Source organism: Trachypithecus francoisi, unplaced genomic scaffold (genome assembly GCF_009764315.1).
Source record: "Trachypithecus francoisi isolate TF-2019V2 unplaced genomic scaffold, Tfra_2.0 Lachesis_group10, whole genome shotgun sequence".
Lineage (NCBI taxonomy): Eukaryota > Metazoa > Chordata > Mammalia > Primates > Cercopithecidae > Trachypithecus > Trachypithecus francoisi.
The window spans coordinates 457734-475873 of NW_022681455.1; the positions used below are offsets into that span (position 1 = coordinate 457734).

Genomic DNA, 18140 nt, shown 5'->3' on the forward strand with positions numbered 1-18140 from the left:
CAAGAAAACTAACAATATACAAAATACTAAATAATGCAAATGGGAAAATAATAAAGGTTGGGAGAATGGGAGTACTTACTGGGAATTTCACATATATACACAGGTATATAAGATGGGCTACAAATTATTACATACTGACTCCTAGCCTAAGAACCACAATACACACTTATGTACTATCCACTACCAAAGAGAGTTACGGGTTTGCTTAAAAACAAAAAATCATAATGCTGATGTGTTTCCAGACTCATGTTAATTCACCAAGTATTTCTCAAATGCCTGGACCCAAATGGGGATAACCAGAACCAGGAGGGTCCTTATAGAAATTAACCAGGGTAAGAGATACTTGTCTGATTTATTTTGATAATGGCAATATATTCACTGAATAAATATACACTCAAGAGTAATCTGTTTTCAGCAGCAAAATTTTTAAAAAGTACAAGTCTATCATATGAATAAGCCAGTTTAGCTTTCAGCAAATGGTACCTAGTGGGACAATAAATTCTGGATATAAGAAAGCACTTTAATACATTTTCCAATCATTTATTTTCTACAGATACAGCGAAACATAAAAGGCATAGTGTTTTCTTGCTTGTCAGTAGTCTCCCTATGAGAAACAATGCAAGATGCTTCAATAATTTGTAAACTTGAGGCTTTGACTTTTTTAATGTAAGACTTTATTTTCACTGAATATCATTTTGTGCAGCAAATAAATTCCTGCCTGCCTGTGAGAGCAAAGGACATCTTCAAACAAGGACAAAATGACAACGCCCTTCCAAAAGGTGTGAGTCTTTTAAATTTAAATTTTATCTTTATAAATTAAGTAAAACATTCACATGGTACTCTAGATTTATTGTAATGAACAGAAGTATATCCAAGCTGTAAGTCTCTTGAAACGTTTATGAAGAGTCCGGAGACTGGGTTCTAAACTGAGTTCTGGCATTAGGAAATAAAAACGCTTGTTGACTTTTACGCACTGCAAAACTTTTCTCATCTATCAACAAGATGATTGGATGAGATCAGCTCTAAGGCATTTCTGAGCTCTTGTTCCTATGAGAGTCCTTTACAAAGCTTTTAAATTCAGCAACTAATGCATGACTATAGATACAGGTACTCTCTAGTTTTTCATAATTAAACTAAAAACGGTAATACAATAGCATGCTATTCATTTTAAAACTTCTGTATTGTAAAATGTTTTTATTGTATAATTTTTTTTTTTTTTTTTTTTGTTGAGACGGAGTCTCGCTCTGTCGCCCAGGCTGGAGTGCCGTGGCCGGATCTCAGCTCACTGCAAGCTCCGCCTCCCGGGTTTACGCCATTCTCTCGCCTCAGCCTCCCGAGTAGCTGGGACTACAGGCGCCCGCCACCTCGCCCGGCTAATTTTTTGTATTTTTTTTTTTTAGTGGAGACGGGGTTTCACCGTGTTAGCCAGGATGGTCTCGATCTCCTGACCTCGTGATCCGCCCGTCTCGGCCTCCCAAAGTGCTGGGATTACAGGCTTGAGCCACCGCGCCCGGCCTTTATTGTATAATTATATTAGTTAAAACATTTTTATTTAGATGGTCTATTGATTTTTAATATTATAGGCAACACATCTCTGCAGATTAGGAAATAACCTAAGTAGAAGAATAAATTATCTTTTCCATTTCCAAAAGCTACATTACAAAACTAGGCTATAAAACTTTTGACAAGATACTCCTTGTTAATGAATTACTAAAAGTAAACCATAATAATTCATCAAAGATTAAACTGTAAAATTATTTATGTTCTAAAACAAACCACAAGATTTTTCATTTCTCTTGGTTTTATTAAGTATATAAAGACAAAGCAACAGAACTAGAGACAGACAACTGGAGGAAAGAAGAAGAGGAGAGAGTATGAAACCAGTAAAAAATATTTTTTATTATAGCTTCAAATTTTTCATTTAATTTTTCTAAAAATGGAAAAAATTTGGAAGAGATGCCTGAAACAAACACGATAAGGAATTTCTGTTATATTAATCAAAACCTACAGATCTTATAACTTCCTCACTGTAATAAGGCATGTGTTCTGCATTCTTATCTTGCATTTAAAGTCTACAAAAGGCCAGGCGCAGTGGCTCATGCCTGTAATCCCAACACTTTGAGAGGCTGAGGTGGGCAAGTAACTTGAGGTCAGGAGTTTGAGACCAGCCTGGCCAACATGGTGAAACCCCATCTCTAATAAAAATACAAAAATTATCCAGGCGTGATGGCGGGCGCCTGTAATCCCAGCTACTCGGGAAGCTGAAGCACGAGAATCACTTGAACCCGGGAGACTGAGGTTAGGGTCAGTTGAGATTATGCCACTGCACTCCAGCCTGGGCAACAGAGCAAGACTCTGTCTCAAAAAAATAAATAAATAAATAAATAAAAATAAAAATAAAATAAAGTATACAGAAGTCCTTATGAGGGCAGAAGATTTTTTAAATGAACCAAAAAATGGCTTGATTAAAAATCTTCATGGCCGGGTATGGTGGCTCACGCCTGTAATCCCAGCACTTTGGGAGGCCGAGGCGGGCAGATCACAAGGTCAGGAGCTCGAGACCATCCTGATGAACATGGGGAAATCCTGTTTCTACCAAAAATACAAAAATTAGCCGGGTGTGGTGGTGTGTGCCTGAATCCCAGCTACTCAGGAGGCTGAGGCAGGAGAATTGCTTGAACCCGCGAGGCAGAGGTTGCAGTGAGCCAAGATCACGCCACTGTACTCGGTCCTGGATGATAGAGTGAGACTCCATCTCAAAAAAAAACAAAAACAAAAAACTTCGCAAACAGCTCTGAAAATGTTCACCAAATAAAATATTCACACATTTTCATATGTAACTCAGAAGATAAAGTTTCAAAGAGCATACACTATACCTCCAAAGTGGTTATTAATAATTTTTAAAGACAACTTCAGAAATACTTTTGAAAACAACTGTTTAAACTTCCCATGTTATAACTTTAATAGCATTAAATCAGAATCTAGTCCAAAGGAAACAGATCTTAACAAGCCAGAGGGTTCAAGTGACTTGCCTGGGTCTAACGTTTGTGTATTCTTTCCACACCACCACAGGTGGAATTTAGAAATCATCAAAATAAATTAACAAGTTTAAGTGTTTTATCACCAAATCTAGTAGGAAACTTTTCATTACTGATAAAATGTAGTCATGGGAATTTATTAACTACGCAAATATAAAGGTTGCCAAGTTAATAGCTTATCTTACTGCATAAGCCACCAAAAAAACCAAACTAAAATTTAGTATAAAAGAATATGAGCTACTCCTCTCCCTGAGACTGTTCATCACTATACCATCCTTTTATAACCCCTCTCTTCCTTTTTCTCAAAACAATGAAACATTAAGAATTATTTTCTAAGTAAAGTACTGGAATACTGGTGGGGCTGGGGATGGGGAAGGGAAGAGGATGAATGGAAACCTGATTTATCCAAAAATTACCCTTAAAGTAACATTTTGGTTAACATGAACTTGACTACAGTTTACCTCCTTTTATTGTGCTTCACTTTACTATACTACTCAGATACTGCACTTTTTACAAATTGAAGGTTTGTGGCAACCCTGCATCAAGCAAGCCTATCAGTGCCATTTTTCTAAAAGCATGTGCCACTCCATGTCTCTGTGTCACATTTTGGTAATTCCTGCATCATCTCAAACGTATTCATTATCATTCTATCTGTCATGGTGATCTGTGATCAGTGTTCTCTGATGTTACTACTGTAACTGTTTTGGGGCACCTCAAACTAGGCTCATATGACAGAGGGAACTTAATTGATTAATGTGTCTGTGACTGCTCCACCAACCAGCATTCTCTCTCCCTCTCCTGAAGCCTCCCTATTCCCTGAGATGTAACAATATTGAAAATAGGCCAATTCGGGCCGGGCGCGGTGGCTCAAGCCTGTAATCCCAGCACTTTGGAAGGCCGAGACGGGCGGATCACGAGGTCAGGAGATCGAGACCATCCCGGCTAACACGGTGAAACCCCGTCTCAACTAAAAAAAAAAAAAATACAAAAAACTAGCTGGGCGAGGTGGCGGGCGCCTATGGTCCCAGCTACTCGGAGGCTGAGGCAGGAGAATGGCGTAAACCCGGGAGGCGGAGCTTGCAGTGAGCTGAGATCCGGCCACTGCACTCCAGCCTGGGCGACAGAGCGAGACTCCGTCTCACACAAAAAAAAAAAAAGAAAAAAAAAAAAAAAGAAAGTAGGCCAATTCGTAACCCTACAATGGCCTCTAAGTGCTCAAGTGAAAGCAAGAGTTTCAAGTCTCTCACTTTAAATCAAAAGCTAGAAATAATTAAGCTAAGTAAGGAAGCCATGTCTAACGACCTGACAGCCTAAAGTCAGGCCTTCTTGTGGCAAACTATTAGCCAAGTTGTGAACGCAAAGGAAAAATTCTTGATGGAAATCAAAAGTTACTTCAGTGAACACATGAATAATAACAAACTGAAACAGCCTTATTGCTGATACGGAGAAAGTATGAGTGATCTAAATTGAAGACAAACCAGCCACAACATTCCCTTAAGCCAAAACCTAACCCAGTGTAAAGCCCTAACTCTCTTCAATGCTATGAAGGCTTAGAGAAGCGAGGAAGCTGCAGAAGAAAAGGCTGTAGTTAGAGAATGGTTCATAAGGTTTACAAAAGAAGCTATTTCCAGAACATAAAAATGCAAGGTGAAGCAGCAAGTACTTATGCAGAAGCTGCCGCAAATTATCCAGAAGATCTAACTATTATAAGATCACTGATGAAAGTGGCTACACTCAATGACACATGTTCAGTGAAGACAAACAGCTGGGAAGAAGATGCCATCTAGGACTTTCATAGCTAGAGAGGAGAAGTCAATACCTGGCTTCAAAGCTTCAAGGCCAGGCTGACTCTGTTGTTAGGAGCTAATGTAGCTGGTGATTTTCAGTGGAAGCCAATGCTCACTTACCATTCTGAAAATCCTAGGGCCCTTAAGAATTATGATAAATCTATTCTGCCTGTGTTCTATTAATAGACCAATAGAGCCTAGATGACAGCACATCTGTTTACAGCAGATGGTTTAATGAATAATTTAAGACCAATTGAATTGTTGAAACCTGATCCTCAGAAAAAAAGATTTCTTTCAGAATATTACTGCTCATTGACAATGTACCTGCTCACTCAAGAGTTCTGGTGGAGACACAAAAGGAGATGAATGTTTTCATGACTGCTAACACAATATCCATTCCGCAGTTCATGGATCAAGGAGTAATTTCATCTTGCAATTCTTATTATTTCAGAAATAAATTTTGTACGTTTATAGCTGCCATGGATACTGATTCTCTAATGGATCTTGGCAAAGTAAATGGAAAACCTTCTGGAAAGGATTCACCATTCTAGATGGCATTAAGAACACTGATGATGCATGGGAGATCAAAATATCAACATTAACAGGAATCTAAAAGATGATGATTCCAACCAGCACAGATGACTTTAAGGAGTTCAAGACTTTGGTGGAGGATGTCACTGCAAGTGTGGTGGAAGTAGCGGGAGAACTAGAATTACAAGTGGAGGTTGGGCATGGTGGCTCATGCCTATAATCCCACCACTATGGAAGGCCAAGGTGGGAGGATCCCTTGAGGACAGAAGTTCAAAACCAGCCTGGTCAACATAGTGAGACTCCCTCTCTACAAAAAAAAAAAATTAAACGTTAGCTGGGCATGGTGGCATGCACCTATAGTCCCAGCTACGGGGGAGGCTGTGGAAGGAGGATTGTTTGAGCTCAGAAGTTTGAAGCTGTAGTGAGCCATGATTGTGCCACTGCATTCCAGCCTGGGTGACAGAGTAAGACCCTGATTAAAAAAAAAAAAAGTAGCGCGTCAAGGAATTGCTACAATCTTAAGATAAAACAAACAGATGAAGAGTTGCTTCTTATAGATAAGCAAAGAAAGTGATTTTTTTTTGAGATGGAATCTACTCCTGGTGAAGATGCTGTGAATACTGTTGAAATAACAACTAAAGATTTAGTACAGTGTATAAACTTGGTTGATAAACCAGTATCAGGGTTTGAGAGGACTGACTGTTTTGAGAGAAGTTCTACTGTGGACAAAATACCCAAAGCATCCCATGCTAAAGAGAAATCTTTCACAAAAGTCAATCGATCCAGCAAGTTCACTACCTTATTTTAAGAAACTGCCACAGCTACCTGAGCCTTCAACAACCACCACTAGAATCGGTCAGCAGCAATCAAGAGGGAGATAAAGACCTCCCACCAGCAAAAAGATTATAACTTGCTGAGGGCTCAGATGATAAGTAGCATTTTTTTACCAATGAAGTATTTTAAAATTAAGATGTGTACATTTTTGTACACATTTTGTACATTTTACTATTGAACTCGCAACAGACTACAGTATAATGCAAACATAACGTTTATATGTACTGAAAATCCAAAAAACTCATCTGTCTTTATTGCAATATTTGCTTTTTTCAGTGGTCTGGAACCAAACTTGGAGTATCTCTGAGATATGCCTATATTTCCTTGATTCCTAATGTGAATATGATACACGTGAAAAATGAATCTAATAAATAAGCAATTCAAACTACGTAGATAATAAATCTCAAAACCATGTATACTGATATTCTTTGATATATCCTATGACAAAACACAGCTTAACAAAGAATATGTAATGCGCACACATGCTAAATACCTTTCATCTTGCAGATATACTCAGCTCTCTACATAAGAAATACCCTCGGAAAACATTTATGCATATTTTAAAACGAGAACTTTCCTGCTTTACACAGCAGCATTTTATAATAAAATACTGATGCAACTGTTTCAGGATTCAAAAATATTTATTTCATTACAACCCTGTTTTTCCCCCCGAAAAAAAGTTGAAGAATAATTTTCTTGTTAGAATCTTAAACAGGAAAAAAACTGACAAACTCAGCAAACAAAAACATAAACTACCCAACTGTTTTATCAATGCTTTAATATAAATTTTGCAAAGGAGGAAGGGCTCAACAAAATATACGCCCTGTATAAGTCAGAGAAGGTGCAAACTTTCAACCCAATTAACTCAGGGTGTTTCAGTTTTGAAAAGATCGTAAGCTTAAAAAACAGAAATCTAAGCTGGCTGAATTTTTACAAAGCAGGAATGAAATACTGAAGAGAGACATCTTCTTGAACCAGAACAAGCTGAAGAAGACTATTGTCCCAAATGTTGCATAAGGCCATCGTAGGATTTATTTGCTGTCCCTCCAAGAACTGCAGGAGTTTCCGATTATCTACCCGCACTTGCACCATGCTCTCCAGGTCTCTGTTTGGAGGCGCACCAGCCGACTCCGGAGGGTTTCCAAGATTTTTAAAGTAACTTTTAATAGACACCACCTCCGTCTCCATACTCAGGGTCATCCTGCCCCTGAGGTTTGCTTCCACCAGCACGTGATCGCCCACGTTCGCCATCCTCTCCACGATGCTCCGCAGCGTCCTCCAGCGCGGCAGGTAGATGCTGGCGTCGGCGGCGCGCAGGCTGGGCGGCAGGCAGGCTCGCCACGCTCCTCGGGGAAGCACCTGCACGGGCAGATCGTGCACCACGCTGCGAGCGCGGCCCAGGGACGAGGCCAGCTCCACCGCCACCGTGAGGCAGGGGCGGCGCCTGTGGGTCAGCTGCAGCTTCAGGGAGGACGCGCCCGCGGCGCTTCTCGCCGCCCTGGACAGGTGCTCCGCCGTCAGCTCCAGGTGGATCTCATCGAGGTCTTCCGAGGCACCTTCCATGCGAAACTGCTGGAAGGCCCCCCGCCGCACCTCGCACCACAGCCCGGCCTCACGGAGGCCGTGGAAGCCCGCGGGGCTGAAGCACAGGCTGTCAGGGCGCACGCGGAGCACGCAGACCTTCGCCAGCCTCGCGACGGTGCAGCTGACGTGGATGAACAGCTCTAGACAGCCCTTGCCGGTGATCTTGGCCCGAAACTTCATGACGCCACGGCGAAGGCAGCTCCGGGCCTCTGAGGGGGATGCCGCGTGCCACAAGTCCTTCCGGTCCGCTGGGGTCCCCGGCGCTGCCCTCCCCGCCCTCCCTCCGGGCCCCAGGAGGGCAGGCACTCGGGTTCCGAGCTCCGTTCTGGGTTCCGCAGCCCCAGGCCTGGAGCCACGGTAGGGCGCGCCCACACCGTTCTCAACTGCCCTCCAGCCCTCTCACAAAATGCTTCCGTTTCCGCTCGGGTTATAAGAAGAGTAGGCATTCCACTGCTGACACTCCTCAGTATTCTCACCACTATGAAGGCAAAATCATCACTCAGATAAATAACCACTTTCAATCTCTTTGGTATACACACTGATACCATCTTCATCAATCGTACATGAAGATACAGTTCCACGGGTCTTAAGAAATGATAGCATACTAGGCACACACTTTACAACCTCATCTTCACACATAAAATATGTGACAGGCATCTCTCCATGTTGGTGAAACAAATCTACATCATTTTCATGGCTGCTCAGTTTTCCAATGTATAGAGTCAGAACACAAGTGGCATTTAGATGATTTCCAATTTTCTGCTATTATGAACACAATGAATATTTTTGCACAAAATAGTTTTGCCCATTTACCCAACTATTTCCTTGAGTTAAATTCCGAAGTGAAGTGCTGGTCAATGAATGCACTTTTAAAATCCTAATAAATATTCTCAAACTGGTCTGCAGAAAGCTGCGTGAACACTCTAGCACACCAGCAACACTGGGTATTAGCAACCTGTTTCATCTGTAGCACTCTGGCAGGCAAAAAAAAAAAAAAAATTCGACTTGCACTGTGTGTGAATTCCATTTTATGGCCTTCGCATCTTTTTATTGAGTTTATTTTTCTTGATTTCAAGATATCTAGCAAGAACACTGACCCTCTGTCCATTGCATGTACTGTAAATATCTTCCCCAGTTTATCATGTGACTTTTCACACTGTTTTTGGTACTCTTTGCTCTTGGGAAATATTGAATCTTTTTTCATGCCAAATCTATTGGCCTTTTCTCTACTACTTCTAGGGTCATGCTTTCAAAGTCCTGTTTCTGGTACTTTAATGTTATCTGTTTTTATGACTTAGTAGTTTGACTCAGTTGAAATCTTGGAGTACCGAATACCTAGCTGATACACACAATTCACTAAACAATCCACTTCTCCACTAATCTCAAATATCAATTTTATTTTAGACAAAAAATTCTCATTTTTGCCTCAATGTTTCCTGGCCCTCTCTATATTTTTCTCCCACTGCCCTATCTTGCACCTGTACCAGTGATTTAGTTTCTATATTATATTTCAATATCGAATAGGACAATCTTTCAGAACTTCTCTCACTGTCTCACAGATATTGCTCCAGATGAACTCCAAAATATTTTGTCAGAGTCTAAAAATAATCTTCCTAGAATTTTGCTGGGAATTATCACCACCCTGACATAGAAGATACTTACACTTCTTTGTTTGCTGTCTAGCTCTAACCACAATAATGTAACTTAGAGGAGTTCTTATTTGTTCTATATACCACTGGACAGCCAGCATTTAGAACAGTATCTGCCATGCAACTGGTGTTCAACACAAATTTCTACATGAATGTATGAAATGTATAAATTGCAAGATAATTTCAGGATATTTTGTATATATATAAAAAATATATATTTATTTTTTAATTTTTTTTTTGAGACAAAATCTCACTCTTGTCACCCAGGCTAGAGTGCAATGATGCGATCTCAGCTCACTGCAACCTCTGCCTCCAGGGTTCAAGTGATTCTCTTGCCTCAGCCTCCTGAGTAGCTGGGATTACAGGTGCCTGCCACCACGCCCGGCTAACTTTTGTATTTTTAGTAAAGACGAGGTTTTACCATGTTGACCAGGCTGGTCTCCAACTCCTGATCTCAAGTGATCTGCCCGCTCTGGCCTCTCAAAGTGCTGAGATTACAGGTGTGAGCCACCGCACCTAGCCAGGATATTTAAAATATTTACATTAAATCCTCCCACTTATTCAAACCATTTGTTTGACTGTCAATGAATTATTCAGTTCTGTTCTTGGGGAGTTCACATAATATATAGTATCTTGAAGTCAGTCAAGTCACTGAGCTCTCCTGAAATAATTTTTCAATTGATCTTTTATGTTTCTTATGTAGAAAATCTTACAATCTTCATGTACTATAATTATGGCTTTTACTCTTCAAGGTTTATGTCATTTATTTAACTGACATTGTGTTTGATGCAATTTTCAAAACACTGCTGAATAACAGTGTAAGTACTAGCATCTGTCTTATTTGTAACTAATGAGGAACCCTCTAGAGCAGCGTTTCCCAAACTGTCATTAGTGCCCCCAAGAGTCTTTTTAGGTTTTTTCCCTAATTGCCCTCCATGAAATTTTATTAATAATACCATTAATATAATATATATCTGTATTATATACTATATGTATATCTTTACTTTATGTCAAGATTTATTTTGTCCCCTCAAGAATTATTCCTCCTGTTGATAATCCATGCTCTAACATTTCACCATTAACATGATGTTTGCTATTAATACTTTATTATGTACACAAAATATTTATCTAGTCTTAATTTCTTGGGGTTCTATTTTTTAAATTAGGAATGGATATTAAATTTTATCAAATAGTTTTTCATCATCCTTCAAATATAGCAAATTAAAGTAATAGATTTCCAATTACTGAATTACTCTATAATCTAGGAATAAACACTACTTGGTTCCATGTTCTAGTCCTTTAAACACTCCTGGATTTGATTTGCTAACATTTTATTTAGGAGTTCTACATCTTTAATTTTACTTGTAATTGGTCTAGAATTATCTTCTCTTGTACTATTAATTTGCTTTTGGTATCCAGACACATTCAACATTTCAATATTATCGGGCAGTTCTATCCACAGCAGCTGCGTTTCACTTACAGGAAGAATGTGAAGTTTCCCATACTTGTCACCTTACAGTAGCTTAAATAGTATAGGAATAATCTGTGCCTTGTAGGGTTCCTATAAGTCGCTTCTAAAACCATCTATTTCTAGTGCCTTGCTGGGTATGAGTATTTGGGAATTTCTTTCATGCTTCTATGTCCATATGTCTTAAGACAATTTTACTGTATTTTGAGAAAGTCAGAAATGTCATTTTGATTTTCAAATTTAATATGCTTTTATATGTAAAAATCTATTTTCTCAGGGTTAGATGTGCCAATCAACGACTGTTTTACTAATTTTTATAGTCTTTGACGTAAGCTGTCAATTCTATTTTCTTTTTTCAGAAGAACCATGATCAAATTCATCACTTTCCACTTCAGTATTAACTCCTTTTTGCATTTTGCTATTTCCTTCCTACCTTTCTGGACTGAACACTTAGTCCATTTGTTTTCATTCTCTTTGCTTAATAACATTTAGAGCCACTATTTTTCCTACCTGTAGCTTTGATCATATAGCATTATTAAATAAAATGATGAAAAGCCACTGATTTGAACTGAGTTGCTGCACTACACCCAACAGAGCAACTCAAAATGGAGTCACTCATGCTAGGTTTCCAAATCACAAACCAAAATCTAAACTGTTTACCTGTAATATCTGACCTTGCAGGAAATTTTGAGGAATGCACTAAAGTTTCTTTTGTCGAATCTCTTTATTGACTTATTTAGTGAGCTTCCCTGATGCACATTTTAGATCAAGAGTCAGGAAACGGATTTAGGGGGACAGATCATTGTGTCAACAGGAGGCAAGACTAGATCGCAGGTCCAGACAGAGCAGCATGGGAAGGCTCGCATTGGGAATTCTAGCCCCAGATTGACTGCAAGAACAATACCAGTAACCTCAGACCCTCTGAAGCAAGTAAACTGCTCTTGCAGGACCCAGAAGACAATCCAAATACTGTGACTGCCCCAACTGTGGAAGTGGGAAAGGGAGACCTTCCTCTCCCGAACACACACTCCCACTGGAGAAGCTGAAGGTCTGTCTGTGGGAGAAGTTTCCGACTTTACCTGGAGCTGAGTCGATGTGGAGAGGGGAGTGAAATACAGGGTAGAGGAAGCAGCAGAAAGGCCCTGGGAGCTCAGTGTGTCCCCTTGCAGGTCATTCCTGCTGGCACCACAGGGATTCATCTGGAAGGTGGCCTGAGGAGCAGGGGGTACAACTCCACAGGGAGAAGGAAATCTCTAACTGAACTCTGTAACAATTTGAACGGAGTGAGAAGCCTCCTGGCCAGAACTTGGGAGAGGACGCAAATGCGGTGTGCAGACTCCACAGGCAGGGAGAGAACCCAGCCTTTTTGGTTCACAGCTCGGAAGCAGGTAGCCTGGGGCAGATTTTTAAGCCCGTCTCGCCACTCGGGGCTGTTGTGGGCGGGGCATAGTGGTTGTGAGACCAGCCCTTCAGTTTTGCGGCCCTTCATGGGAACTGGGTGAGGCCTGTGACTGCAGGCTTTCCCCCACTTCACTGACAACCCGCATGACTCAGCAGAGACAGCCATAATGCCCCAAGGTACACAACTCCACCCCATCCCCCAAGACCCACCCAACACATTCCCCCTCCCCCCCCATGACCTGATTGTCCTTCCCTACCCAACCTGGAAGCCGAAGACAAAGGACACACAACTTTGGGAGTTCTAGCTCCCCCCCGCCCCGCCTGTCCCTCTCCACACTACTACAGCTGATGCTTTCTGGAAAGCACCACCTGGCAGAAGGCCAACCAGCACAAAAATAGAGCATTAAAACCACCAAAGCTAAGGACCCTCCTCACGCAGTCCACTGCACCTTCTGCCACCTCCGCTGGAACAAGCGCTGATATTCACGGCTGAGAGACCATAGATGGTTCACATCACAGGACTCTGTGCAGGCAACCCCCAGTACCAGTGCAGAGCCAGGTAGACTCGCTAGGTGGCTAGACCCAGAAGAGAGACAACAATGATGCAGTTTGGCTCACAGGAAGCCACATCCACAGGAAAAGCGGGGAGAGTACTACATCAAGGGAACACTTTGTGGGACAAAAGAATCTGAACGACAGCCTTCAGCCCTAGACTTTCCCTCTGACGAAGGTTACCCACACGAGAAGGAACCAGAAAACCAACCCTGGTAATATGACAAAACAAGTCTCTTCAGCATCCCCCCAAAATCACACTAGTTCACCAGCAATGGATCCAAACCATGAAGAAATCCCTGATTTACCTGAAAAAAAATTCAGGAGGTTAGTTATTAAGCTGATCAAGGAGAGATCAGGAAAAGGCGGAGCCAATGCAAGGAAATCAAATAAATACAAAAAGTGAAGGGAGAAATATTCAAGGAAAGAGACAGCTTAAAGAAAAAACAATCAAAAATTCAGGAAACTTTGGACACATTTTTAGAAATGTAAAATGCTCTGGACTATCTCAGCAATAGAATCAAACAAGTAGAAGGAAGAAATTCAGAGCTCGAAGGTCTACAAATTAACCAATCGAACAATGACAAAGAAAAAAGAAGAAAATATGAACAAAGTCTCCAAGGAGTCTGTGGTTATGTTAAATGACCAAACCTAATAATCAGTATTCCTGAAGAAGACGACAATTCTAAAAGCTTGGAAAATGTATTTTGGGGGAACAATCATGGAAAACTTCCTCAGTTCTGCTACAGACTCAGACATCCAAATACAAGAAGCACAAAGAACACCCAGGAAATTCACTGCAAAAAGATCATCACCTAGGCACACTGTCATTGGGTTATACCCAGTTCTGACTAAGGAAAGAGCTAAGACTAAGAGCTGTGAGACAGAAGCACCAGGCAATCTATAAAGGAAAACCTATCAGAATAACAGCAGATTTCTCAGCAGAAACCCTACAAGCTAGAAGGGATTGAGGCCCTATCTTCAGTCCCCTCAAACAGAACAATTATCAACCAAGAATTCTGTATCCACTGAAACTATGCATCATATATGAAGGAAAGATACAGTCTTTCAGACAAACAAGCGCTGAGAGGATTCGCCATTACCAAGCCAGCACTACAAGAGCTGCTAAAAGGAGCTCTAACTCTTGAAACAAATTCTGGAAACACAATAAAACAGAACCTTTTAAAGCATAAATCACACAGGACCTGTAACAAAAACACACCTTACAAAGCAGAAACAAAACACACAAAAAAAACAAAGCACACAGGGAACAGCACGATGAATGCAACAGTACCTCACATTTCAATACTAACATTGAATGTAAATGGCCTAAATGCTCCACTTAAAAGATACAGAACCACAGAATGGATAAGAACTCACCAACCAATGATCTGCTGCCTTCAGGAGACTCAGCTAACACACAACGACTCACATAAAGGGTAGAAAAAGGCATTTCATGCAAATGGACACCAAAAGCCAGCGGGGTAGCTATTCTTATATCACACAAAACAAACTTTAAAGCAATAGCAGTTAAAAGAGACAAAGGGGGAATTACATAATGGTAAAAGGCCTTATTCAACAGGAAAATATCACAATCCTAAACATATATGCACCTAAAACTGGAGTTCCCAAATTTATAAAACAATTACTAATAGACCTAAGCAATGAGACAGACAGAAACACAGTAATAGTGGGGACTTCAATACTCCACTGACAGCACTAGACTGGTCATCAAGACAGAAAGTCAACAGAAACAATGGATTTAAATGATACCTTGGAACAAATGCACTTAACACTTCATTCAACAATTGCAAAATATGTATTCTATTCAGCAGCACACGGAACCTTCTCCCTGATAGACTATATGATAGGCCATAAAATGAGCCTCAACAAATTTAAGAAAATTGAAATTATATCAAGCACTCTCTCAGACCACAGTGGAATGAAACTGGAAATCAACTCCAAATGGAACCTTCAAAACCATGCAAATACATGGAAATTAAATAACCTGCTCCTGAATGAGCATTGGGTCAAAAACAAAATCAAGATGGGAATTAAAAAATTCTTCAAACGTAATGACAATAATGAAACAACCTATCCAGACCTCTGGGATGCGGCAAAGGTGGTGCTATGAGGAAAATTCATAGTTCCAACCACCTGTATCAAAAGTCAGAAGAAGCACAAACAGATGCTCTAAGGCCACACCTCAAGGAACTAGAGAAACAAGAACAATCCAAACCCAAACCCAGCGGAAGAAAGGAAATAACCATGATCAGAGCAGACTTAAATGAAACTGGAAAAACACCAACAAAATACAAAAGATAAATGGAACAAAAAGCTAGTTCTAGGACGCTGAGGCAGGAGAACTGCTTGAACCCGGGAGGTGGAGGCTGCAGTGAGCCGAGATCATGCCACTGCACTCCAGCCTGGGCACCAGAGCAACACTTTGTTTCCAAAAAAAACAAAAGCTGGTTCTTTGAAAAGATAAATAAAATTGACAGACCATTAGCATGATTAACCAACAAAAGAAGGCAGAAAATCCAAATGATCTCACTAAGAAATGCAACAGGAGATATTACAACTGACACCACTGAAATACGAAAGATCCCTCAAGGCTACTATGAACACCTTTACACACATCAACTAGAAACCTAGAAGGCCGGGCGCGGTGGCTCAAGCCTGTAATCCCAGCACTTTGGGAGGCCGAGACGGGCGGATCACGAGGTCAGGAGATCGAGACCATCCTGACTAACACGGTGAAACCCCGTCTCTACTAAAAAATACAAAAAACTAGCTGGGCGAGGTGGCGGGCGCCTGTAGTCCCAGCTACTCGGGAGGCTGAGGCAGGAGAATGGCGTAAACCCGGGAGGCGGAGCTTGCAGTGAGCTGAGATCCGGCCACTGCACTCCAGCCTGGGTGACAGAGCGAGACTCCGTCTCAAAAAAAAAAAAAAAAAAAGAAACCTAGAAGAGACGGATAAATTCCTGGGAAAATACAACCCTCCTAGCTTAAATCAGGAAGAAATAGAAATAACAAGCAGCGAGACTGAAATGGTAATTTAAAAATTACCACCAAAGAAAAGTCCAGGACCAGAGGGATTCACAGCAGAATTCTAGCAAACATTCGAAGAACTGGTACCCATCCTTTTGACACCATTCCACAAGACAGAGAAAGAAGGAACCCTCCCTAATTCATTCTATGAAACCAGCATCACCCCAGTATCAAAACCAGGAAAGGACATAACCAAAAAAGAAAACTACAGACCGATATCCCTGATGAACATAGATGCTAAAATCCTTAACAAAATACAAGCTAACTGAATCCAACAACATATCAAAAAGATAATCCACCATGATCAAGGGGGTTTCATACCAGGGATGCAGGGGTAGTTTAACATACACAAGTCAACAAATATGATACACCACATAAACAGAATTAAAAACAAAAATCACATGATCATCTCAACAGAGACAGAAAAAGCATTTGACAAAATTCAACATCCCTTTATAATTAAAACTCTCGGCAAAATTGGCATACAAACGACATATTTAATGTAATAAAAGACATGTATGACAAACCCACAACCAACATAATACTGAATGGGGAAAAGTTGAAAGCATTCCCTCTGAGAATGGGAAAAAGACAAGGATGCCCACTCTTACCACTCCTCTTCAACAGTACTGCAAGTCCTAGCCAGAGCAATCAAACAAGAGAAAGAAATAAAGGCATCCAAATCAGTAAAGAGGAAGTCAATCTGTCACTGTTTGCTGAAGATATTATCATCTACCTTGAAAACTCTAAGGACTCCACCAGAAAGCTCCTAAAACTGATAAAAGAATTCAGCAAAGTTTCCAGATACAAAATTAATGTACACAAATCAGTAGCTCTTCTACACACCAACAGCAACCAAGTGGAGAATCAAATCAAGAACTCAACCCCTTTTATAATAGCTGCAAAAATAAAATAAAATACTTAGGAATATGCCTAACCAAAAAGGTAGGTCTTTCAGAAGACCTCTACAGAGAAAACTACAAAACCCTGCTGAAAGAAATTGCAGATGACACGAAAAAATGAAAACACAACCCATGCTCATGGATGAGTAGAATCAATATTGTGAAAATGGCCATACTATCAAAAGCAATCTACAAATTCCATGCAATCTCCATCAAAATACCACCATCATTCTATACAGAATTAGAAAAACAATTCTAAAATTCATATGGAACCAAAAAAGACCCACATAGCCAAAGCAAGACTAAGCAAAAACAACAAATCTGGAGGTACCACACTACCTGATTTCAAACTATACTATAAGGCCATAGTCACCAAAACAGTGTGGTACTGACACACAGACCAGTGGAACAGAATAGAGAGAACTCAGAAGTAAAGTCAAATACTTACAGCCAACTGATCCTCAACAAAGTAAACAAAAACGTAAAATGGGGAAAGGACACCCATTTCAACAAATGATGCTAGGATAACTGGCTAGCCACATGTAGGAGAATGAAACTGGATCCTCATCTCTCATCTTATACAAAAGTCAACTCAAGGTGGATTAAGGACTTAAACCTAAGACCTGAAACCATAAAAATTCTAGAAGATAATGTTGGAAAACCCCTTCTAGACATTGGCTTAGACAAGGATTTCATGACCAAGAATCCAAAAGCGAAGACAGTAAAAATAAAAGTAAATAGCTGGGACCTAATTAAACTAAAGAGCTTTTGCATGGCAAAAGAAACAGCAGAGTGAACAGACAACCCCCAGAGTGGGAGAACATCTTCACAATCTGTACATCTGACAAAGGACTAATATCCAGAATCTACAGTGAACTCAAACAAATCAGTAAGAAAAAAAAAATACTCCCATCAAAAAGTGGGCTAAGGACATGAATAAACAACTCTCAAAAGAAGATATACAAATGGCCAACACACATATGAAAAAATGCTCAACATCACTAATGATCAGGGAAATGCAAATCAAAACCACAATGCGATACCATCTTACTCCTACAAGAATGGCCATAATCAAAAAATCAAAGAATCAAAAAACAGTAGATGTTGGTCCGGATGCGGTGAACAGGGAACACTTCTACACTACCGGTGGGAATGCAAACTAGTACAGCTGCTCTGGAAAACAGTGTGGAGATTCCTTAAAGAACTAAAAGTAGAACTACCATTTGATTGAGCAATCCCACTACTGGGGATCCACCCAGAGCAAAATAACTCAATACTCAAAAAAGATACCTGTGCACATGTTTATAGCAGCACAATTCACAATTGCAAAATCGTGGAAAACC

General features: G+C 40.4%; 2 protein-coding genes across 6 annotated transcripts in view; both read right to left on the minus strand.

Annotated features, from left to right (window-relative positions):
- Positions 1 to 18140, minus strand: part of EXOC2 (exocyst complex component 2) — a 200271-nt gene that overhangs the window by 155961 nt on the left and 26170 nt on the right. The window lies entirely within an intron of this gene.
- HUS1B (HUS1 checkpoint clamp component B) lies at positions 6952 to 8150 on the minus strand. The gene has a single exon (XM_033216036.1). The coding sequence runs from the start codon at positions 7952 to 7954 to the stop codon at positions 7121 to 7123; it is 834 nt and encodes a 277-aa protein (XP_033071927.1). The 5' UTR covers positions 7955 to 8150; the 3' UTR covers positions 6952 to 7120.

What these genes read in the sequence shown, in the direction of transcription:
- HUS1B (XM_033216036.1), bottom strand. Translation starts at nt 7,954, where the DNA reads ATGAAGTTTCGGGCCAAGATCACCGGCAAGGGCTGTCTAGAGCTGTTC.